The 24,098-nt window shown below is 41.6% G+C and overlaps 1 protein-coding gene across 2 annotated transcripts in view; it reads right to left on the minus strand.

Moving 5' to 3' along the window:
* Window positions 1-24,098, minus strand: part of LOC116985943 — a 261,983-nt gene that overhangs the window by 24,813 nt on the left and 213,072 nt on the right. For both annotated transcript variants that reach the window (XM_033041073.1, XM_033041072.1), the window contains 21 exons: window positions 23,228-23,374; window positions 22,318-22,445; window positions 20,760-20,893; window positions 20,454-20,548; window positions 18,914-19,073; window positions 18,039-18,058; window positions 17,756-17,777; window positions 17,636-17,663; window positions 16,163-16,244; window positions 13,868-14,035; window positions 12,156-12,367; window positions 10,971-11,065; window positions 9,833-9,951; window positions 8,336-8,497; window positions 7,171-7,379; window positions 6,346-6,449; window positions 5,102-5,220; window positions 4,256-4,414; window positions 2,888-3,090; window positions 1,322-1,410; window positions 111-241 (listed from right to left, as the gene is read on the minus strand). In XM_033041073.1, coding sequence (XP_032896964.1) covers window positions 111-241; window positions 1,322-1,410; window positions 2,888-3,090; window positions 4,256-4,414; window positions 5,102-5,220; window positions 6,346-6,449; window positions 7,171-7,379; window positions 8,336-8,497; window positions 9,833-9,951; window positions 10,971-11,065; window positions 12,156-12,367; window positions 13,868-14,035; window positions 16,163-16,244; window positions 17,636-17,663; window positions 17,756-17,777; window positions 18,039-18,058; window positions 18,914-19,073; window positions 20,454-20,548; window positions 20,760-20,893; window positions 22,318-22,445; window positions 23,228-23,374 — 2,586 coding nt within the window. The remainder of the gene's footprint in view (window positions 1-110; window positions 242-1,321; window positions 1,411-2,887; window positions 3,091-4,255; window positions 4,415-5,101; window positions 5,221-6,345; window positions 6,450-7,170; window positions 7,380-8,335; window positions 8,498-9,832; window positions 9,952-10,970; window positions 11,066-12,155; window positions 12,368-13,867; window positions 14,036-16,162; window positions 16,245-17,635; window positions 17,664-17,755; window positions 17,778-18,038; window positions 18,059-18,913; window positions 19,074-20,453; window positions 20,549-20,759; window positions 20,894-22,317; window positions 22,446-23,227; window positions 23,375-24,098) is intronic.

Raw genomic sequence — 24,098 nt, forward strand, 5'->3', positions numbered from 1 at the left:
ACCCTTGGGAGCACCTTCAAAGCACCCACCCACCAAATTCTTTAAATTTGTTCAAGTATAGATGAAGGATGTAAAATAACTAAAACTATGAACAATGTAGTCATACGTACTGTTGCACTATCAGTCAGCAAGGTCAAGTCATCTATGCTTGTATAAACCAGAAATTTCCCAATGTAATTGGCAAACCAGGCAGTTGAGTTCAAAGCCGGGTTTGTTGCATTATAACATCTTGTTTTGGGGCCTAAGCAAAAAATAAGCAGCAATTAAAAGTGTGTAACATTCACTTTTCTTCCGAACTAGTGGCTCTCTTGTGGATTAGATCGCCATTAGCATCTAGAAACATGCATTGAAATGGAACCACACAGCGTGAGAACCATTTCGCCCCAATACTAGCAGCGATGGAGTTTTACACACAGGCCCCACTTTTCCTTAGTCATCGGTGCCGGCTCCAATTTATTCAGTACCTTTTCAGACCTCTAGTTTCCCTCTCCCCTGACCCTCAGTCTGAAGAAGGGTTTTGACCCGAAATGTCACCTATTCCTTTTCCCCAGAGATGCTGCCTGACCCGCTGAGTTACTCCAGCACTTTGTGTCTATCTTCGGTCTGCTCTGGAATTCCTTTCACTTTGTCACTATGTCTAACACTTAGTGGGTCAGGAAGCATCTCTGGAGGACATGGAGAGGTGACGATTTGGGTCAGGACCCTTCAGATACTCTCTGAAACATCACCTATCCATTTTCTCCAGAGATGCTGCCTGAGCTACTCCAGCATTTTGTGTCTTTTTTTACAAAGTAAAGTATTGTTGCTGGTAATATCACAGAATAGGTTGGCACTTGGGTGGATTTGGACCTGATTCATTTCTTTGAATACCTCATCGGGACGCTTCTTCAGACTCAGCCTTCAGACATGATCCCTATTGCCTGTTAAGTGGGAGTAATTTCATGTTGGTGGCATTTTGTCATGCTTTGTCCTGCCACTCCCCTCTTCTTCTCCCCCCCTTTTCTCCCTCACCTGATTGGTATGGGTATCAGAGGTTATGGGGAGAAGGCAGGAGAATGGGGGTTGGAGGGAGAGATAGATCAGCCATGATTGAATGGCAGAGTTGTCTTGATGGGCCGAAAGGCCTAATTCTGTTCCTACTTCTTATGATCTCATGACCTCAAACCTATGTCCTCTGGTTCTCGATTCCCCTACTCTGGGCAAGAAACTTAGTGCATCTACCCAATTTATTCCTCTCATGACTTTGTACGCAATCATAGATCATGAACTATAGCAATATGATTTCAAAACTCAATGACTGAACAAAATACAAGTGGAATACCTGCTTGGAGATAATCTCTAATGCTCCTATACAGTTGCTGCTGAATCTTCCTTGGAAATTCGGAAATCCGTGCATTCAGAGTTCGTATTCTAAATGGGAAAGTCAAAAGTTGTCAGTACTCAATCTTTTACTCAGTATCATAAAGATTTTTCTGAAGGAATATTTGACTTTGAATGTAAATGTAAACTGGCCTATCTGTGATAGAAAGCTGAATCAAAAGTCATAAATACATTATTCCTTCCACCATCTAATAAATCAGATCTAAAAAAGAAGATATCAAACTGAAGGATAATTCTTCACTAGCACTTGACAACATCACCTGCAAAAACATACTTTTCATCATTTGCCTTTAAAATGACCATTATATTTCCATTAAGTGAAAGGAGTACATAAAGAGAGAAGATTACACAAATGTATTAATATTGACAAATTTAGTTTTTCATCTGTTAATCTTATTTGTCACTCCAGATCATAGCGTCGTAGAGACAGAGCACACAAACAGCCCTTTGGCCCATCGAGTCTGTGCCAACTGTCAAAGAACCCATTGCTGCATTAATTCCAGCCTAACCCATTTTATTCTCTCCACATTCCCATCGACTAACAAGTTCAAGTGAGTTTATTGTCATGTGTCCCTGATAGGACAATGAAATTCTTGCTTTGCTTCAGCACACAGAACATAGTAGGCATTTACTATGCCTACTACATTTACACACCCCCTCAGATTCTAGCACTCACCTACAATTGGGAGAAATCTACAGTTGCCAATTAATCTATCTACCTGGGCGGCAAGGTGGTGCAGTGGTAGAATTGCTGCCTTACTGCGCTAGAGACCCGGATTCGATCCTGACTACGGGTGCTGTCTGTTTGGAGTTTGTACATTCTCCCCGTGACCGTGTGGCTTTTCCCTGGGTGCTCCAGCTTCCTCCCACATTCCAAAGACGTACAGGTTTGTAGGTTAGTTGGCTGTGGTAAAGGTTGTAAATTGTCCCGAGAGTGTAGGATAGTGCTAGTGTACAGGGATCGTTGGTCGGTGCGGACTCGGTGTGCCAGAAGCCTGTTTCCGCGCTGTATCTCAAAACTGAACTAAACCAGCTTGTTTTGGCATGCGAGGGGAAATCAGAGCACCCAAAGGTAGCCTACGTGGTTTCAGGGAGAACTTGCAAACTCCATGCAGGTAGCACCAGTGGTCAGGATTGAACCTGGGCCATTGGAGGTGGTGAGGCAGTGGCTCTACTAGCTGCACCACTGTGCCTGGGGTGTAGAACTGTCATGGTTAAAAGGTGCTGAGCAGAATACCTGCTTTTAATTGGCAATGTGGAGCTTTGTGCACGTGAGTTGCAGAGGAGGCACACAGTTGCAGAGGAGGCACACTGTGCTTCTACACTGTGCTGGGAGTAGATGTGAAAGTGGGATAACATAGAACTGAGTGAGCAGGTGATCGACAGTTGGCATGGACTCGGTGGGCTGAAGGACCCGTTTCTCAGCTGTATCTATACACCAAACATAGTCAATACTTCAAATACTTCAGAGAGAGGAATCATTTGAAAACCAAAACTGAGAACATACATGATCTGAGCTTTACTGCAGCTGCTGTTAGTTAAAAGTATATCGGTCAAATTTCCATTCAGTTGTGGAATCAGGAGTTGGAGTCTAGTATCAAGCCAGACCTGAAGCTCATTTTCATTAGAAGTGGAAATGACTGGTTCAGCGCGGGTTAGAACTTCACTCAATAACACAGTTCCCACCTCTGGAGCCAACGATATTTTGTTCTAGAAAAGTTAGCAAAACAGAATTAGAATACCAAGTGATGTCAAAATAAAGATGTGCCGATACTAACATTTACATGCAAACATTTCTTGATGCATACATTCTGTAAGGTTTTCAGCTGTAAGGCTTTAGGGCGGCACAGTGGCGCAGTGGTAGAGTTACTGCCTTACAGCGCAAGAGACCCAGGTTCAATCCTGACTACGAGTGCTGTTTGTACAGAGTTTGTAAATTCTCCCCATGACCTGTGTGGGTTTTCTCCGGGTGCTCCGGTTTCCTGCCCCACTCCAAAGACGTACAGGTTTGTCAGTTCATTGGCTTGGTAAAAGTGTAAATTCTTCCTAGTGTGTGTAGCATAGTGCTAGTGTATAGGCATCGCTGGTCGGCGTGGACTCGGTGGGGCTGAAGGACCTATTTTCACTGTATCTCTGAACTAAACTTTCAGCTCATCAGCAATGTTTCCATTTATCACATTCTGTGGCACTTTATTAAATATGTCTGGTTGTGATAGAGGGTTTTAGTGAAGGTTCGTTGGATTTATCCTTGGAATGGTGGACGAAAAGGATGGTGAAATTATCATTGAGTAGAGATGAAGCTGACTGGGCCTATAGTTTAGATGAACCAGACACCATTTCACTGGTAGACAAAAGTGCTGGAGAAACTCAGCGGGTGCAGCAGCATCTATGGAGCGAAGGAAATAGGCAACGTTTCAGGCCGAAACCCTGAAGGAAATAGGCAACGTTTCGGGCCGAAACCCTTCCGAAACTATTTCCTTCGCTCCATAGATGCTGCCACACCCGCTGAGTTTCTCCAGAACTTTTGTCTACCTTTGATTTTCCAGCATCTGGAGTTCCTTATTAAACACCATTTCACTGGAACAGACGGCATTCTTACAATCTTCACAGGCTAAATGAAAAACCATATGGGTCGAGACCCTTCTTCAGACTGAGATAACTGGAGTAACATTTTGTGTCTATCTTCAGTGTAAATCAGCATCTGTAGTTTCTTCCTACACATTCCCTCGGGCAGGTTATGCTCGTTAATTTTTTCAAAGGTTTTCAGTTACTCCAGCACTTTGTGACCTTTAATTTGTAACAAGTATATCTGGTCGTCAAAGTAAAGCTTCACTCCAGTTGACCCAGAGTTTGATTAGCTGCTGATATTTCCTACCTGCTTAGCATCACGACTGAAGATGTCCATAAACTCAGTAATGTTGTCAGCTGAGGTACGGTTCATGATCTTCCGTACATTAACCGGACTGCTGAGAATTCCATTGCTGGCAGATAATTGTGCGAGCTGTCTGAGCGTGAGCAAATCTACAACATCAACCTAGAAAATAAATAACACATTCAGTTTATCCATAGGTTTTTTATTGTCTCCGTGATGGATAGTCTTTCATATAACCATATAACATATAACAATTACAGCACAGAAACAGGCCATCTCGGCCCTTCTAGTCCGTGCCGAACACTTATTCTCCCCTAGTCCCATCTACCTGCACTCAGACTATTCCTTTCCCGTCCATAAACCTATCCAATTTATTTTTAAATGATAAAATCGAACCTGCCTCCACCACTTCCACTGGAAGCTCATTCCACACAGCTACCACTCTCTGAGTAAAAAAGTTCCCCCTCATGTTACCCCTAAACATCTGTCCCTTAATTCTCAAATCATGTTCTCTTGTTTAAATCTTCCCTACTCTCAATGGAAAAAGCTTATTCACGTCAAATCTGTCTATCCCTCTCATCATTTTAAAGACCTCTATCAATATGTTACTCATTGCTCTTGCATTCAATTGTTGGTGGGCCGAAGGGCCTGTTCCCACGCCGTATCTCTAAAAAAACTACTTTGGAATCCCATTGGAATATACAACCTCATTGCACACCGTCTCATCAGATTGCACAGTTTCTCACCCACTATACAAAGAACCCAGAAATTGCTGGTTGTGTAGATTGTTTTACAGGGTACAGTATAACAAAATCCATTATACTTTCTTAGGTGATCTAACAAACTTACCCCCGTAAAGTTGCTGTTCAGGGATATTAATTCACTGTATTGCGACTGTGATCGGAATTTGCCGAAGTTCTTTAATATCCAGTCTCGGCTCTCGGAAGCTTTTCCAGTGCATGCAGCACCTGCAAACAGAAGGTGGATCAGGGTTACTGCTTTCACACTTCATTCAGTCAAAGCAAAGCTCATAACTTTACACCAAAGTAGCCAGGTGAACCATAGGTGTAGGGTGTCGCACGCTGGGAAAACAAAGGGTCACATTTCTCCTTGATATCTCAGTTACTTCAACCACAATGTACGTCTTTGCCCCACTCATCAAATATATGCACAGGAAACAGGCCCCTCAGCCCACAATGTATGTGCAGAACATGATGGCAAGTTAAACTGATCTCATCAGTTCTTTTAGGAAGGAGGAGGAATTTCTTTAGTCAGTGGGTGGTGAATGTGGAATTCTTGGTCACAGAAGGCTGTGGAGGTAAAGTCAGAGGATATATTTAAGGCAGAGATAGACAGATTTGTGATTAGTACGGCTGTCAGACATTATGGGGAGAAGGCAGAATGGGGTTAGGAAGGAGATAGATCAGCCATGATTAAATGGTGGAGTAAACTTGAGGGGTTGAATGTCCTAATTCTGCTCCTCTCACATGATCTTCCTGTACATGATCCATATCCCTCTATTCCCTGCATTTCCATTTGCCTATCTAAAGACCTCTTAAACTTCACTATTTATCTGCTTCCACCACCACCCCTTGCAATGCGTTCCAGACCCCCACCACTCTCTGTGTAAAAAAAACTTGCCCCACACATCTCCATTAAACTTTCCTCTTCTCACCTTACAGTTTTGCCCTCTGGTATTCAGCATTTCCACCTGGGGAAAAAGGTTTTGACTATCCTATCTCTGCCTCTGATAATTTTATAAACTTCTATCGTCTCCCCTCAAGCTATGACGTTCCAGAGAAAACAAACCAAGTCTATCCAACTCTCTGTGGCTGAAGCCCTCTAATCCAGGCAGCATTCTGGTAAACCTCCTCTGCACTCTCTCCAAAACCTCCACATCTTTCCTGTAATGAGGTGACCAGAACTGCATGCAATACTCCACATGCGGCCCAACCAAACTCCTATAGAGCTGTCTCATGACTTCTGAGCTGATGAAAATTAGTTCTTTGTCCTGCTACCACCATTTACAAACACTTTTTTCATTCCCCCTTCATAGCAGATGTACCATAAAACCGAGCATCAGTGCACTTTACCTGTTGAATTAAGTTGTAGGGAGAGATAATTTGTTGTAAACGTGTAGATGGTGCTAATCTGAGCAGGTGATAAACTTGGATAAATGTTGTCCAGTCCTTTGATTCTGCATAGATTAGAAATGTTAAATAACAAAAAAATTCAATGAATTAAACAGCAATTTTGTGTAAAGAGCTTAATAGTAGTATACGCCAGGTATCTGTTAGAAATAGAGAGGGAAAGATTTACATAGAAATAAGGAACTACAGATGCAACCCAGACTCAATTTCCAAATAAATATGTAGAAGAAAAAAGAGATTGGTCGTCCATTCTTTAACAATCTTTGTTTATATCTCTGGAGAGAAGGAATGGGTGGTGTTTTGGGTTGAGACCCTTCTTCTGACCCATCCCTCCTCTCTGGAAATGCTGCCTGTCCCGCTGAGTTACGTCGGGAGAAGATGGAGAGCAGGGGAGATACATGACTTTGCCTTCCATCACAGTGAGGAGGAGATTCACTGTGATGGATGTCTGTGTGAATTGAGTTGGTTGTGTGTCTTGTAAAATTGTTTCTTTTGTGTTGTATGGCTGCAGAAACCAAAGTTCCTAACGGAAAAATAAAGTAATTGAAATTGAAATTGAAATGTTGACATATTTTGTGGTACTACTACAAGTAAGAATGTCATTGTTCTATCTGGGACATATCTCAGTAAACCACTCTTTTTGCACAATTAGGTTCCATTTGCCTTTGTCCATTCAGTGTGACATTCAGTCCATTCCAGTATGGTTGAGGGTGAGCAAACAGACAACAGCACCAAGATACAAGGGGTTTTGCTACCGTGGGTACTCACATGGCTTGGTTCGATTCACAGGCTCTGTTAGAGGGTATGAGGGCAAGAGTTTGAGATCCAATACTGGGCAGCAGAAGTGTTAATTTAGTCTGGAACCAGTCGGCATAGTCCATGGCATTAAATGCTGGAAACTGGGCTTCTAACTGTTGCATGATCCTATTGAGCATCACGTCCCTCACTGTGGTGTTCTGAATAACTTGAATATCCATCTGAAAGAAAAGAGAATTCAATTAAAAAAAAATTCTGACAGCCCTCTGAAAATTATTTAACATCTTAATCAAGCTGGTGATAAAACAATTTCAAAGATAATTACTTATCATTTTTAATACATTTTAAATTCTTATGATTTTAGTTTAGTTTAGTTTAGAGATAACATGCGGAAACAGGCTCTTCAGCCCACCGAGTTTGGGCCGACCAGCGATCCCAGCACACTAACACCATCCTACACACACTAGGGACAATTTACAATTATACCAAGCCTATTAACCTACAAATTTGTACATCTTCAGAAAATTGGAAACCGGAGCACTAGGGGAGCATGTACAAACTCCGTACAGACAGCATTGGCAGTCAGGATCTAAATCGGGTCTCTGGCGCTGGAAGGCAGCAACTCTACTGCTGTGCCACCATGCCGTCCCTTTATCAGAAGTATATAGGGAAAGATTTACGTTTGGGTTGATAAGGGGTTTAGAATTACTTTTACTATTGACTGAACTGACCATAAAATATTTTTGTCCGAGGTATTGTACCAGCATCAAATTTCACATGACATTGCCAATGTGGGGATAATAGAGGGGATATGACCATGTAAACCCAGGGGCATAAATAGGGAAGACAGCAGGATATTTTCCCTCTTAATGGAGGTGAATGTCAAGAGGTCATAGATGTAGGGTGAGGAGTAAGAGGTTTAGAGGTGATCCGATGGGGTGTTTTATCACCCAGAGATTATATGTTATGAAAACCTCAACAGATTTAAACCTGTCTGTAAGGAAGAAAACTTGTATGGCTGATGTGACCCTTGTCCAATACCAACATTTGATGCTTAACAACCCTCTCAGATGGCCAAATACTTGAAAGGCAGTTATATACGGCAGCTGGGATGGACAATAAATGTGGCAACATTCACATTCCAGGTAAAGAATGATCAAAACATTGACTGATTTACCACTTGTGTGTTGTTGACAAAGTAGTTCATGTATTCCTTCAGTCCCGTGAAGTTTCTGCTAACAACTGCATTGAGGATTTCATTGATGTTGTTAAGGTTATTCAAAGAGCCGACAGTTAGCTGGGACAGATGTCTTGGATTGAGAATGTCCAGAACATCAAACTGTGGAAATATAAAGTTGATAAAGTAGATCATTTGGTGAAATCAGAGGGCAAGATTTCCAATCACATAAACATCACCCATCCACCTTCTCCAGAGATGCTGCCTGACCAGCTGAGTTGCTCCAGCACTTTGTGTCCTTTCGTGTAAAACAGCATCTACAGTACTTGTTTCTACATCGCTGTGCTAGCCCAACAACGAGATTGCTTCACTCAACAACCCAGGAACTTTGCTCTTTTAACTTCACGACCAGAAGACATAGGGGCAGAATTAGGCCATTCGGCCCATCATGGCTGATCTATTTCTCCCTCTCCTGCCTTCACCACATAACGTTTAACACCAATCAAGAACCCATCAATCTCTGCATTAAAAAGTCCCAATGTCTTGGCCGCCACAGAGTGTGATGATATAAGGGAAACACTTTGTTTGGCATGGAAAGTGTTACAGTTTCCATTGATAACTGTCAATGATGGAGGTATATAGGTGACCAGCCTCCTTTAGGAGAATTGTATTTCTAGAAAACAGGTCGCATTACAATATTTTGTATTGCAACTTGCGCCTGGGTCAGGCAAAGCAAGTTAAAAGAAAAAAATTGATTTGATTAATTTACATAAACTCCTGGGCAAAGTTCTGCTGCACAATTAGCAGTAATGTGGGGATTGCCTGTATATCAATTGCAAGATATTTCATGATGGAGTACAAAAAGACTAGGAGATATGTATTGGAGTAACTCAGTGGGTCGGGCAGCATCTGTGGAGGGAATTCGGATAACGATTCGGATTAAGATCCTTCTTTAGACTGAGTCCCAACCTGAAACGTTGTCCGTAAGTCTGAAGTAGGATCGCGATCTGAAAGTTCATCTATCTCTTCCTCCACAGATGTTGCCTCACCCACTGAGTTATTTCAGCCCTTGGGTTATTGCTCAACATTCCATCATCTGCAGTGCCTTGTATCTCTCAGAGACTTCTATCTCAAACCCATGCAAATGTTTCTGCTATTCCTGCCTCTAATTTTGAATTTTTAAAAAATATTATACAGTGACGGTTTAATGTCATATTATAATTTTCTGTCTAAAATAGTGCAGATCCCACCCAATGTCTTCAGTCTGAAGAAGGGTCTTAACCCAAAATGTCACCTATCCATGTTCTCCAGAGATGCTGTCTGACCTGCTGAGTTATTCCAGCACTTGGTGTCCTTTTGTGCATCTGCAGTTCTTGTGTTACTACATAATAATTTTAAAATTGGACTGGGAAAGATCAAAAATATATTCTGCAATTTAAAAAATACAACATGTTTTACACAGCATCACAGTTTCCATAAAAATATTCCATGACTTACTGCATTGAAATTGGAATTCAGGCTGACGAAATCCTCTATGTTGACAAAGTCTTTGAACATTCCCCAATTTTTCATGAGCCAGTCTCTTGATCCATTTGTGTTGCTGATACATCCTGCACCTGTGATTGAAGGATAAAGGTTAGGTCTGTGGAGAAGATATAGTCCAGCAGATCATTATGCCTTACAGCGCAAGAGACCCGGGTTCGATCCTGGCTACGAGTGCTGTCTGTATGGAGTTTGTGTATTCTACTCGTCAACTGCATGGGCTTTCTCCGGTATCTCTAGTATCCTCCCACACTCCAAAGATGTAGGCTATTGGCTTAGAAAAATTGCCTCTAGTGTGTGTAAGATAGTGTTAGTGTCCGGGGATCGCAGGTTGACGCGGACTGGGTGGGTTCTGCGCTTTATCTCTAAACTAAACTAATTAGAAACTATTGATGTTTACATAATAGCTTACAAGGCCATGGAAATTATCAACTTAATTCAAAACTGAGATGGTTAGATTTTTGGATATTAGAGGAATGCGTTGAGGTGCAAGATCAGCAATGAGCTGGTTGAATAACGGAACATTTTCGGGGGGGAAAATGGCCTGTTTCTGTCGCGTATGCTCTCTAAGAGTATGTGTTTGAACACTCAGTTCAAGACCGCCTTCAATGAAAAGAAAACCTTTAATCAATGGCATTATATTTACAGATGTACTCGAGGAGATCATAAGGATAGTCTTGTGAGAAACATGGACTTATCTCACAACAAACATTGTAGAGTTTAGTTCAGTATAGATTAGAGATACTGCGTGGAAACAGGTCCTTCGGCCCAGTGAGTCTGCACCGACCAGCGATCCCCAACACTTACGCTATCCTACACACACTGGGGACAATCAACAATTGTACCAAGCCAATTAACTTACAAACCTGTACGTCTTTGGAGTGTGGGAGCAAACTGGAGATTCTGGGGAAAACCCATGCAGGCCACGGGGAAAACATTCAAACTCCATACAGACAGCACCCGTTGTCAGGATCGAACACTGGTCTCTGGTGCAGTAAGTCAGCAACTCTACCGCTGCGTCACCAAGCCGCCCTTGATGCAACTTTCTTTCATGCGATAAATAGGACGAATCATCACTGCCTTTCTATCTTACCTGTGATGTTGAGGTAGCCAAGAATCCATATTTTTACTACTGTCTTTCTTGTTATCTGTCGCATTTCTCCATAGGCATCGTTGAGTCCTTGTAAGCTAATATAGGAATATATTTATAATTTATTAGACATTAATTCATCCAATGTAATATTTTATAGTACAATAGTTTAGAGTTTAATTTAGAGATACTGCGTGGAAACAGACCCTTTTGGCCAACGCCGACCAACTCATTCACAATAGTTCGATGTTATTCCAGTTTCACATCCTGCACACTAGGGGCAATTTACAGAAACCAATTAACCTACAAACCAGCACGTCTTTGGAACACGGGAGGAAAGCAGAGCACCTGGAGGAACCCACGCAGTCACAGGGAGAACGTGCAAACTCCACACAGATAGCACCTGTAGTCTGGTTCGAACCCGGGTCTCTGGTGCTGTGAGGCAACAACTCTATAGCTGTGCCGCCCTAATTATGTTTTATAATCTGATATGGTCCATATATATTTGTATCCAAAGCCTGAATATGGCATCCCATTGTAATGAAACCTTTCAACAATTAGCAAAATGCCATCCTGTCTGCGCTTTTGCAATCTCAGTATGATATTTAAGACTGGTTGTCTTGGGACTAGTGTCAAGCTTCGTTGGTCCGACTGATTACAGACAACTCAATGTTGTAGCTGGCCCCTAAGCAGGCATTAGATCTCAAAACTGACAATAAAAATGGTTCTGTTAGACACAAGATGCTGGAGCTACTCAGCGGGACAGGCAGCATCTCTGGAGAGAAGGAATGAGTGACGCTTCAGGTTAAGACCCTTCTTCAGACTGTGAAACAGGGGAGAGTGAAACTAGATACATGGAAGGGTACAAAGAGCATGCAAGGTGTGAAAAGGACAGATCAACGCTGATGATACTCAAGGAAATGTACAATGGTTCATTGTTAGCTGAGGGGAAGGTGACAACGAGATATACAAACAGTAAAATGAATCAGGAGGACAGTGAAACTAGTAGGAGAACTAAGCTAGGGGAGGGACAGAGAGAGAGGGAAAGCAAAGAGTCCTTGAAATGAGAGCAATCAATATTCATACCACTGGGTTCTTGGCATTACAATAGTTAAATGTGAGCTGAGCTCCAATTATTATTGGCATGAACCCGTTGCATCAGATAACGAAAATGTATCATTCTCTTACACTGCTTGGTATCCTTGGCAAGTTATATTCTGTGTCAAAAGGCAGTTCAGCACTTGTGAGGAGATGGCGGCATTGAACGGTCTGAAACGCTGCTGGAACCACTTCGTCAGGACGTCAGAACTGTTTAAGTTTTCACTGGTCCTCACCACCTCCCACAGAGCATTCACAAACGTGATCTTCGACCCCAGAGGAATCAATGCCGTGTTCTGAGTCTGAAACAAACCATGACATTTACTTAATTACTGTTAGCAAGATCATTCATCGCAAAGAAAATAAATTCCTCATTTCAGAAAAAAAATACAATTAGCTTTTAAAAAAATGTTCACCATGCAATATTAGGCAAATGTATTGAAAAGTTGAACCTCATCTGAACCTCTATTTTGCCAATATGATAAACCATAATTGTTAATACTATTGTTTATCAGAAATAGCAAAACAACTGTAAACAAGACGGTATTTGCAAAGCGGATAGGAAGGAACTGCAGATGCTGGTTTAAACTGAAGACAGACACAAAAAGCTGGAGTATCTCAGCGGGTCAGGCAGCATCTGTGTAGAAAAGGAATAGATGATGTTTCTGGTCGAGATCCTTCTACGGTCCTTCAGAACGTCATGTATTCCTTTTCTCCAGAGATGCTGCCTGACCCGCTGAGTTACTCCAGCTTTTAGTGTCTATCTTCAGTACTTTTAAAGGATCATTATTTCAAAGGCAGTTCATTTTCAGCAGAGAACACTGAAAACCCATAGCAGCCTGATACAGTTTTATTGATCTTTCCATAGAAACTGGGTTGCCTGCTGCTGAACAAAGAAAGGTCAGAAGAAGTGTGACTTTTCAGGTCAGGACCTATCAAATATCCAGGTGCTTAAGCTGGCAAAGTATCTTCTACTAATTATTTTTCATTATATTTAAGTGATAAGTTGTATCGTCACGGTAAGTTATCCAAAAAAGCAATTTTAATCCCCAAACAAAAGCAATGCAAGTCTAGGAAGTTCATTTGGGTTCTTCCACTGATGCATTAAGAATTGAGTTTGAGTTTAGTTGAGTTTAGTTTATTGTCATGTGAACCGAGGTATAGTGACAATATTTTGTTGCATGCTATCCAGTTAGTGGAAAGACAATGTGTAGGACGGAACTGCAGATGCAGGTTTACACCGAAGTTAGACACAAAATGCTTGAGTAACTATGCGGGACAGGCAGCATCTCTGGAGAGAAGGAATAGAAACATAGAAAATAGGTGCAGGAGTAGGCCATTCGGCCCTTCGAGCCTGCACCGCCATTCAATATGATCATGGTTGATCATCCAACTCAGTATCCTGTACCTGCCTTCTCTCCATACACACAGAGAGAAGGGTCTCGACCTGACACGTCACCCATTCCTTCTCTTCAGAGATGCTGCCAGTCCCGCTGAGTTACTCCAGCTTTCGGTGTCTATCTTTAGCAGAAAGACAATCGAGCCATCCACAGTGTACAATACATGATAGATGGAATAACGTGAATAACATTTAGTGCAAGATAAAGAATAATTAATGTTGTTAGTATTATTCAGCATTCCTTCAGTCATTTAATATATCACAAAACTTAGGTTAGTCTTCTGTATCATGATTCTTTGTAGGATTTTCAATGCAAAAAGGGTCACCGTCTTTGAATACAGTAGGTACACTGTAAGTAATACTGCATGCTTAATAAAGATATTTCCATCATTAATTTTTTTACCTTGTTGTTAAATTTATCCAGTGCCTCGTTAAGGATGGTTTTGTCAAGCTTCTGAACAAATATGCCCAGTGCTGTTTCATCTTGCCTGGAGAGAGCCCTCGTTGAGGTGTAGCAATTGAATAAAGTCGTCAGATGCTCACTGTTTAGATTTCCCATAAGTTTATTACTCTGCATAGGAAAGCAATTTGGAAACATGTTTAGTTTAATTTAGTTTATTATCACATGCCCCGAGGTACAGTGAATTTTGTTACGCGCTATCTAGTCAGCCGAACGACTATACATGATTACAATCAGGCCGTTCACAGTGTATAGATACAGGATAAAGGGTACAAAGATTTACTGCAAGATGAGTCGAGTAAAGTCTGATTAAAGATAGCACGAAGGTCTCCAATAAGGTAGATGGTAGCTAAGGACCGTTCTCTAGTTGGTAATAGCGTGGATCATTTGCCTGATAACAGCTGGATAGAAACCGTCACTGTATCTGGAGGTGCGTTTTTGAACTTTTGTACCTCTTGCCTGATGGGAGGGGAGAAGGGGAGACCATATTATCTAAATGGTGGCCGATATTATCTAAATGGTGGCCGATTAGGAAAAGGGGAGATGCAGCGAGACCTGGGTGTCATGGTACACCAGTCATTGAAAGTGGGCATGCAGGTGCAGCAGGCAGTGAAGAAAGCGAATGGTATGTTAGCTTTCATAGCAAAAGGATTTGAGTATAGGAGCAGGGAGGTTCTACTGCAGTTGTACAGGGTCTTGGTGAGACCACACCTGGAGTATTGCGTACAGTTTTGGTCTCCAAATCTGAGGAAGGACATTATTGCCATAGAGGGAGTGCAGAGAAGGTTCACCAGACTGATTCCTGGGATGTCAGGACTGTCTTATGAAGAAAGACTGGATAGACTTGGTTTATACTCTCTAGAATTTAGGAGATTGAGAGGGGATCTTATAGAAACTTACAAAATTCTTAAGGGGTTGGACAGGCTAGATGCAGGAAGATTGCTCCCGATGTTGGGGAAGTCCAGGACAAGGGGTCACAGCTTAAGGATAAGGGGGAAATCCTTTAAAACCGAGATGAGAAGAACTTTTTTCACACAGAGAGTGGTGAATCTCTGGAACTCTCTGCCACAGAGGGTAGTCGAGGCCAGTTCATTGGCTATATTTAAGAGGGAGTTAGATGTGGCCCTTGTGGCTAAGGGGATCAGAGGGTATGGAGAGAAGGCAGGTACGGGATACTGAGTTGGATGATCAGCCATGATCATATTGAATGGCGGTGCAGGCTCGAAGGGCCGAATGGCCTACTCCTGCACCTAATTTCTATGTTTCTATGTAAGAGGTAGTAACTGGCCTGAGACTGGTCCTTGATTATGCTGGTAGACAAAAGTGCTGGAGAAACTCAGCGGGTGTGGCAGTATCTATGGAGCGAAGGAAATAGGCAAGGTTTCGGGCCAAAACCCTTGATTATGCTCGTGGCCTTGCCAAGGCAGCAGGAAGTGTAGTTGGAGTCTATGGAAGGGAGGTTGGTTTGTGTGATGGTCTGGGCTACGTGCACAACTCTGGAATTTCTTGTGGTCTTGGATGGAGCTGTTCCCAAACCATGTTGTGATGCATCCCAATATAAATGGACCTGAAGACTCTGCCACCATGCCTGTCCTGCATACTCTGCCACGTCATGTGCGGCAAGTATAAATTATGAGAGTGATCTTTATTGTAGACCTATTTTGTATATTTTGGCTTGCTTGTCTTCTTTTGTGTACTTAACACTGCCTTACTGAGGGGAGGAAATGTCTTTAACAGGAGGATATGAAATTGGATTGCAATAAAGCCTTCATATTTGTGAAGGGTTTTACTGTACATTATATCTCCTGAACATTTGGAGGGCGGCCCAGTGGAGCAGCGGTAGAGTTGCTGCCTTACAGTGCCGGTGTCCCGGGTTCGATCCCTACTACAGGTGCTATCTGTACAGAATTTTTACGTTCTCCCAGAGACCGCGTGGATTTTCTCTGAGATCTTCAGTTTCCTCCCACACTCTAAATACATACAGGTTTGCAGGTTAATTGGCTTGGTATAAATGTAAAATTGTCCCTAGGATGTGTGGGATAGTGTTACTGTGTGGTGATCGCAAGTCGGTGTGGACTCAGAGGGCCGAAGGGCCTGTTTCCGCGCTGTATCTCGAAACTAAATTATTTCAGGAACACCTTCATCCTTCGCATGAAGAAGTAACAATATCTGAGCAGACGGAGGGGTGCTTTCACAAAACATTTATTCTCATGTAAAATTCTAGATAATAGAGCTTACCTGAGCACAGGCGTAGTCTGTAATGTTGAAACTGCAGAGCTGTGTCTCATTAACAGACATCAAGAAATCATCCACAGCAGAACTGTCAGAGATTGAAGGAAGGTAGATGGGGAAGAAATGTTTATTAGGAGAGAAGTTGTACGGATGTAATTTAAACAAAATACGAATCAACACAGTAAAAAAAAAAAAACCACACATAATGCTGGAGTAACTGAGCGGGTCATGCAGCTTTTCTGAAGGTCATGGATAAGTGACGTTTCAGGTCGGGACCTTTCTTCAGACTGATTGTGGTGGGGGTGGTGGTGGAGAGGGAAGAGAAAGCTGGGAGAGAGAAGGGGCTGGACAAAACCTGGCAAGTGATAGGTGGATACAGGTAAGGAGGGGGTTGTTGGACGGATGGTTGGACAAAGGCCAGAGATGAAAAGATAGATGGTATGACCAGGTCAACACAGTCTTAGCTTTATTTCTTTACATCTTTAATCACCACATTGAGAGACTTTGGTTGAAGAAAATGTAGCTGTGTTGTGGTAGGGAGGTTCGTGGACCAGCAAAGACCTAGGTTGGGATCTTGGCTTACATCAAGCTATTTCAGGTCAAATTGATTAGGGGTGATATGTTGGCCCACAGCTAAAGAAGGAGAAAATAATCATCACTGAACATCCACCTGCTGATTAAACTCCATTGGTTCCATACAAGACTCATGTACAAAATCATGAGAGGAATAGAATAGGAGTAAACGCACAGAATCTCTTGCCCAGAGTAGGCAAATCAAGAATCCAATGACAGGTTTAAGATGAAGGGGGAAAGATTTAATAGGTAACCTTTTCACACAAAGGGTGGTGGGTTGTATAGAACGAGCTGCCGGAGGAGGAAGTTGAGGCAAGTACTATCGCAATGTTTAAGAAATGTTTAGACAGATATATGAATAGGACAGGTTTAGAGGGATATGAGCCAAATTAAGGCAAGGGGGACTAATGTAGATGGGGCATGATGGTCAGTGTGGGCAAGTTGGGCCAAAGGGCCTTTTTCCCCCATTGTTTGACTCTGTGACTGTATGACTTGGTATAGAATTATACAGGCTGGCCCTACACAGATGATTGCTCTCCCATCATGGAGTCATTGAGCCATACAGCAGGAAGCTGGCCGTTTGGCCCAACTCATCCATTCCCCTACGGGGCTCCATCTAAGCTAGTCCCATTTGCCAATTCTATATCATTTGTCATTCTATGCTTGTACTAAAATTGCTCCCATTTGGTTCAAAATATTAAAAATGCACACAGACTTACAGTAATTTAATGGTACTCCAAAACAAGTCAACATTGTTGGGATAGTGGGAACATAAAATCAGAGAAGCAATGTCGAAGGTTTCCAGCCAAGGAGAGGATTTGACCATACATTTAATTTTGGAAGCCACAGGAACAAATCAATAATTTCAGCAAATCAATAAAACGTTGATTGACTTCAAATGCTTACCTGTTTATAGTTGCACAGAAAGCGGTTTCTATTTGATGAAGAAGAAAGGAAATTAATAAAAATCTAACTGTTGAAAAAACTGTCCATTAAATGTTACAACATTTAAAAACAAAAACTTACCATTGTGTATAATGTTTCCACACTAATAAAGAAAAAACAAAATAAGTTTAACAATTTTAGTTTTCTTGTGCCAACTATTTCTTGAATAGAGATTGGGAAATATGTTCAGCATTTAATGCTCAAAAGTATGAAATATGAAGATGAAACATATCTACAATCTCTCCAGTCAGTTTGCATGACAGGAGTACAAATGTGTTAAGTGAGGAAATATTAAAAGGACATTATTTTAATTAATTCTTATAATAAAGTAATGACAAAGGAAGAAACACCATTTTCAACTTACCATAAAGTTAAGTTCGGGTTCTGAAAAAAAAATAATATTATTAATGGAATATACTTTAAATGCTGATATGCCAAGCAGCAGTTTTACTTTTTAACACAAATATGTATCTATATCTGAACCAAGCCATTTTGTTTTTACACAAGGGCCTGAAGAAGGGTTTCGGCCCGAAACGTTGCCTATTTCCTTTGCTCCACAGATGCTGCCTCACCCTGCTGAGTTTCTCCAGCATTTTTGTCTACCTTTGTTTTTACACAACTTGTGATGTAGCAGGTCAAATGCATTGCTATAAAATATTCTGGTCAGCCTTTCAAATTCTCTTAATTTACTGTTTTAGCGTAAGAAATATTTTAACCTCAAATATGCACCGTTGTCTTTAACACGCTCATCGTTGGAATATAGAACAGGCCCTTCAGGCCAGGAACAGGCCCTTCAACACACAATGTCCATGCCAGACATGATGCTAAACTAAACTAATCTCCCTTGCCTGTACTTGATCCATATCCTTCCATTCCCTGCATAACCTCTAGCAGCTCGTTCCATATACCAACCACCTTGTGTGTGATAACGTTGCTTCTCAGGTTCATAATAAATCTTGTTCAAAAGGGAACTGCAGATGCTGGAATATCGAAGGTACACAAAATTGCTGGGGAAACTCAGCGGGTGCAGCAGCATCTATGGAGCGAAGGAAATAGGCGACGTTTCGGGCCGAAAACCTTCTTCAGAATCTTGCTCCTCTCACCATAAAGCATGTGATAATGGAACCAAAATATACAGAAATGTTACCTCTATTTTCATTTTTTTAAACTTTATTTTGAATTATGCCAGTAGCAGTGATTCTTTTCGACAACCTTCTCCGCACTAGTTAGGGTACGTACCTGGTAAAGGATCTGGTATTCCTCCCATCAACCCAACACTCCTTACTTCAGACACGAAGTGTGAGTTCACCCAAGCTAACACCACCGTTTCGTTAGCTCCAGTTTGAAGACCAGGAATGTTAATCCCAAGCAAGCCTTGCAACTCATTAACAGTAAATTTCTGAAAAAAGAAAAGAAAATGCATTTGAAAAATGAGCTCTTTCACATTTCAGTTCAGCGACAGACTCTTTACATACCTTAGCTGGTGAACAATGGAATTAGTTTAGTTTAGTTTAGAGATACACTGTGGAAACATTCCGCCGAGTTCACGCTGATCAGTGATCCCCGCACATTAACGCTAACCTAGACACTGAGGACAATGTTTACATTTATACCAAGCCAATTGACCTACAAATTTGCATGTCTTTGGAGTGTGGGAGTAAACCGAAGATTTTGGAGAAAACCCTAGTGGTCACAGGGAGAATGTACAAACTCCGTATAGACAGCACCCGTAGTCAGGATTGAACCCGGGTCTCTGGCGCTGTAAGCACTGTAAGGCAGCAGCTCTACCGCTGCCCCACCGTATCGCACTAGTTTCATAATCTACGCGTTATAGAGTTACCATGCGTAGGAAGGAACTGCCGAAGCTGGTGTACACCTAAGATAGACACAAAGTGCTGGAGTAACTCAGCGGGTCAGGCAGCATCTCTGGAGGAAAAGAACGGGTGACATTTTGGGTCGGGACCCTTCTTCAGACTCATGGAGTTACCATTATGGATATGCTTTTTCTAACTGATGTATTTAATTAATTTCATGGGCATGAATTTCCAGGTTGGATTCAAGTTCATGTCTAAAAAAATATCAATGGTCCAGATTTTTAGATATTCCATAACCTAGTCAGTTTCTGACTTTAAAAACAAACTGGACTTTCAGGGTACAGGATGGTGCCTAAAACATGTGGTCTACTATCTTAGACTCTTATACCGAGTAGGATTAGTAGGATTGTTACTGAAATGTGCGCAAAAAAAGAATTTCACTTTATTTGGGTACATGTTCAATGATATTTTATTGTCACACGTACCCGGGTACGATGAAAGGCTTTGTTTTGCATACAATCCTGTAAAATCATACAGCAGACCTCACTTAGGCAGTACACACGTTTTGGCGGCCTAGAAAGTTACAAAAGTTTGCCGAACAGTCCTGTCTACTGCCTGCCATCCGTGGCAGCAGGCCTTCTCTTCCCCTCGCTCTCCCCCTCCCTTCTGGTCATCCTTAGTTATGTGGTCATAAAGTACCATTGAATCATTCAACAATCCTATCATAACACAGGCAAGTGTTCAAGCAGAAAGTGGGACACCATCACACACATCAAACTATAACGGTACTGCAACTTCTTCTTTTAAGGCAGTGATCGACAAACTCTTGATTTGAACAGGTATCAAAGGTTATGGGGAGAAGGTAGGAGAATGGGATTCGGAGGCAGAGATCAGTCATGATTGAATGGCGATGAGCGGAATGGCCTTCTTCTACTAAAACTCGTGAACTTGCAACATATACGTACCATCACCTCTTCAGGGTTCAGTTTTACAAATGTTGCAAAGTCCATGTTGACACTATTATTTGCAAGTTCACGCAGATCGCTTGCACTGGCACCACCTAAAGAAAATGATAAAAGAAGAATTAATTATGAAATAATTCCTATGAAATGACAGCTCACTGCACGGACAAAATTTAAATCACCAATCTCCTCGTCCCGTCACAAATACCCTAGACGAAATTTAACAATCACCCAAGATTAATTAATATTTCCAACATGAATAAAGATATTTTACAAATATGGTCAACCTTAAAAATTCAGGTAACATACCAAGGAATAGCTTTACTAGATTGAAGTACGCATTGGTGTTGTTTGCCTGAGATGCTAATTCATTCACTGATAGTTTGTAAAGCAGGTTCTTCTTTGACTGAGTGCATGTAGAGATATCCAGTGTACCAGCATTCCTGTGGGATAATGGAGAATATTGTGGTTTTGAAAGCCATGTATCCATTGTTAGTGTTTCTAACAATGTCTTTCTACTCTCAACAGTCACATTTACACAATTACAGAATCATCGAGTCATACAGTTTTTAACCCATCTTAAAAAACTATCCATTCCCTCCATAGATATTGTCTGACCCGCTAGGTAGCTCCAGTACTTTGTGTTTTGCTCATAATTCCAGCTTTTGCAATTCCTTGCTTCTCCGTCTTTGCTTAAAATTCCGGCATCTGCAATTCCTTGTCTCTGCCTTTATCCAACGGTTGATCTTTGGGTTAGTGGCAGATTGGGGTAGGTCGTGGAGATATCTGATAATAACTTCACAACCTTTGGAGTTGGGGAGGTATTATCCATCCATATCTCAACAACTTGCCCCAATCTGCCACTGACCCAAAAAATCGTCTGTTGGGTAAAGGCTGCCACAATAAAATGTTGAATAGAGCCCTTTATATCTTCCGCTGGACACAACTGTGATTATTCTTAATAACCCATTCCTTCTCTCCAGAGATGCTGCCTGTCTCGCTGAGTTACTCCAGCATTTTGCGGTTACCTTTGGTTTAAACCAGCATTTGCGGTTCCTTCATACACAGTGATTAAATACTGTTTGACCCACAGTGGACAACCCGTCACTGCTTCAACATACTCCCTCAGAAGGATTGAGCACAACTGATCTTCACAGGATCAGGTGAGTACTACTTCCTTCGCCATTTCCACCCATCCTGCATCTAATCCAAAGTCACCCTCTTTTACGACTTCACATCTAGCTCATGTTTGTGGAAGAACTACCAGGTTTCGAGTCCCCATCAAACTGGTAACTTGTTTGTCAACGCTCCTTCAAAAGAATGAGCGTTGACATCAGTCTGAAGTCTTCGGATCTCGACTCAAAATGTCACCTATTTTTTGCTCCATAGATTCTGCCTCACCCGCTGAGTTTCTCCAGTATTTTTGTCTCCCCTCATTCAAAAGAGGACTGTCGTGCCGATGACAGACTGTTGAGAATTCTCGTGCTTCGGCAATAGGTTATTAGATAAGTTCTCAGAACAAGTGTTAAGATGAATAATTGCTGACTTCTGAAAACCTGCCACAGAAAAACTATAATAGGGAATAATGACGAGGATTCCAAAACTCAAATCTTTTCTGATCCCATATGAATTTGCAATGGTAGGACATCTGTCTTCTCAGGTTTAACACAGCTCGCCTGCATTGGAAATGCCAAATTAAACTGTTTTCAGTAAGCAGAATACTTTTTCACATGGTTTACCAGCCGGGAACATTTGTACCGTTTGCCTTTTCACTGTAGCCATTTAATCGCGTGAAATCAGAGACAGTTCTGTATATGGTCATTGGACAGAGGTAAACAAATAGTAATAGAAAAAAGACACCACTTGCATCAGTTCTGTAATGGTCATGAGTTGGCTCTCGTTCAGGATGCACAGGTTTGGTCCACCAATAGCTTTCAATGAAATCGCGTTTAGAGTTCCACCACTCTGGAGATATTTTGTAATGATGGCTTCAACCTGAAAAAGAGTTCATACATTCTTCAATTAAATTTAGCAAATGCATATGATGTAATCCTTCCCCGACTATCCCCGAGTCTCCTGCTTTCATATGTCCATAGGTTCTAGGAGCAGAAATAGCCCATTCGGCCCATCAAGTCTATTCCACTATTTAATCATGGCTGATCTCTTTCCCTCTCAACCCCAGTCTCCAGCCTTCTCCGCATAACCCCTGACACCCGTACTAATCAAGAATCTTTCAATCTCGGCATTAAAAATACCCATTGACTTGGCCTTCACAACTGTCTGTGGTAATAAATGCCACTGATTCACCACCCTCTGATGAAATAAATTCCTCCTCGTCTCCTTTCTAAAGGTATGTCCCTTTATTTTGAGGTTAAGGCCTCTGGTCCTAGACTCTCCCTCGAGTGGAAACATCCTCTCCACATCCTCTAACTTTTCAGTAAGTTTCAATGAGGTTCCTCCTCATCCTTCTAAACTCCAGCGAGTACAGGCCCAGTTTCATTTTCTCCCAGTTATCTGTCTTGCTGTCTCCTTAAAAAAAAAAAATCCCTCTGTCACTTTGTAGAAACTTCTACTTCCACACCACTCTTCGGGTTGGTATGCATGTTATAAACACTTAGATTTATATGTTTTGATAATGCATCCAAAATGAAAAAAAAAAGATAATATTAGGTTGTAGGGATTTAAAGCTCTTCAAAGATCTCAAAAAGGTTGGATTCTAAATTTACTTGAGGACTATCCCTGCATGTTTTTAAATACATTATTCATGCTTTTAATACCATTGTGTTTTCCAGTTCTTGGGCCATTAATGCAGCAAGTGTTTCAACTTGGGTGATATTCCAGCTGCTTATCTCGGTCACATTGAATACAGTGGAGATGTTTCCCAGCAGCTGAATCTGGTTTTCAGGTATACCGCCGGGGTAAATCTGTTTCAGAAAATCAAAATCAGTAAAATTCAGTCACTCAATCCATATCACTTTGTTACACTTGAGACAAGTGCCTTCATGCCAAAAGACATGTTATAGATTGGTCATCTCAATGGTGAATTTTGCCTTCCGATTAGCATTACAACTTGAAGGATACAACATCTCTATGGACCTGAAAAAAAGTAAACCTTTCAGTTTCAGTCCACATGGAAAGAGGCCATTCGGCCCAACGAGTCCACTCCGACCATCGATCACCTATTTACACATTAGTTTTATGTTATCCCATTTTCTCAAGTGCCTTTGACGTACTTCTTCAAAAAATATGAAAACTCCTTCTGCTGATTAATTATCAACATATGTATTAATGCTGTAAAACTTGATTAAAAAACCATCTTTGTTCAGATTATCAATGAAAACTGTATATTTCATTTAGTTTAGAAATACAACATGGAAACAGGCCCTTTGGCCCGCCAGGTCCATGCCGACCATTGATGATCTATTCATATTAGTTCTATGAAGTCCCACTTATTCATCCACTCCCTACACACTGGGGACAATTTACCAGGATGAAAAAAATCAAACATTGGAGGGTATAACTCTAAGGTGAGAGGGGCAGAGTTTGAAGGAGATGGGGCCAATTAAACTCCAAACTTGCATGTCTTCAGGTTGTGGGAGGAAATTGGAGCACCTGGAGGAAACCCACGCGTTCACAGGGAGAACGTGC

The sequence above is a fragment of the Amblyraja radiata genome, chromosome 22 (assembly GCF_010909765.2).
Source record: "Amblyraja radiata isolate CabotCenter1 chromosome 22, sAmbRad1.1.pri, whole genome shotgun sequence".
In the NCBI taxonomy this organism is placed as follows: Eukaryota; Metazoa; Chordata; class Chondrichthyes; order Rajiformes; family Rajidae; genus Amblyraja; species Amblyraja radiata.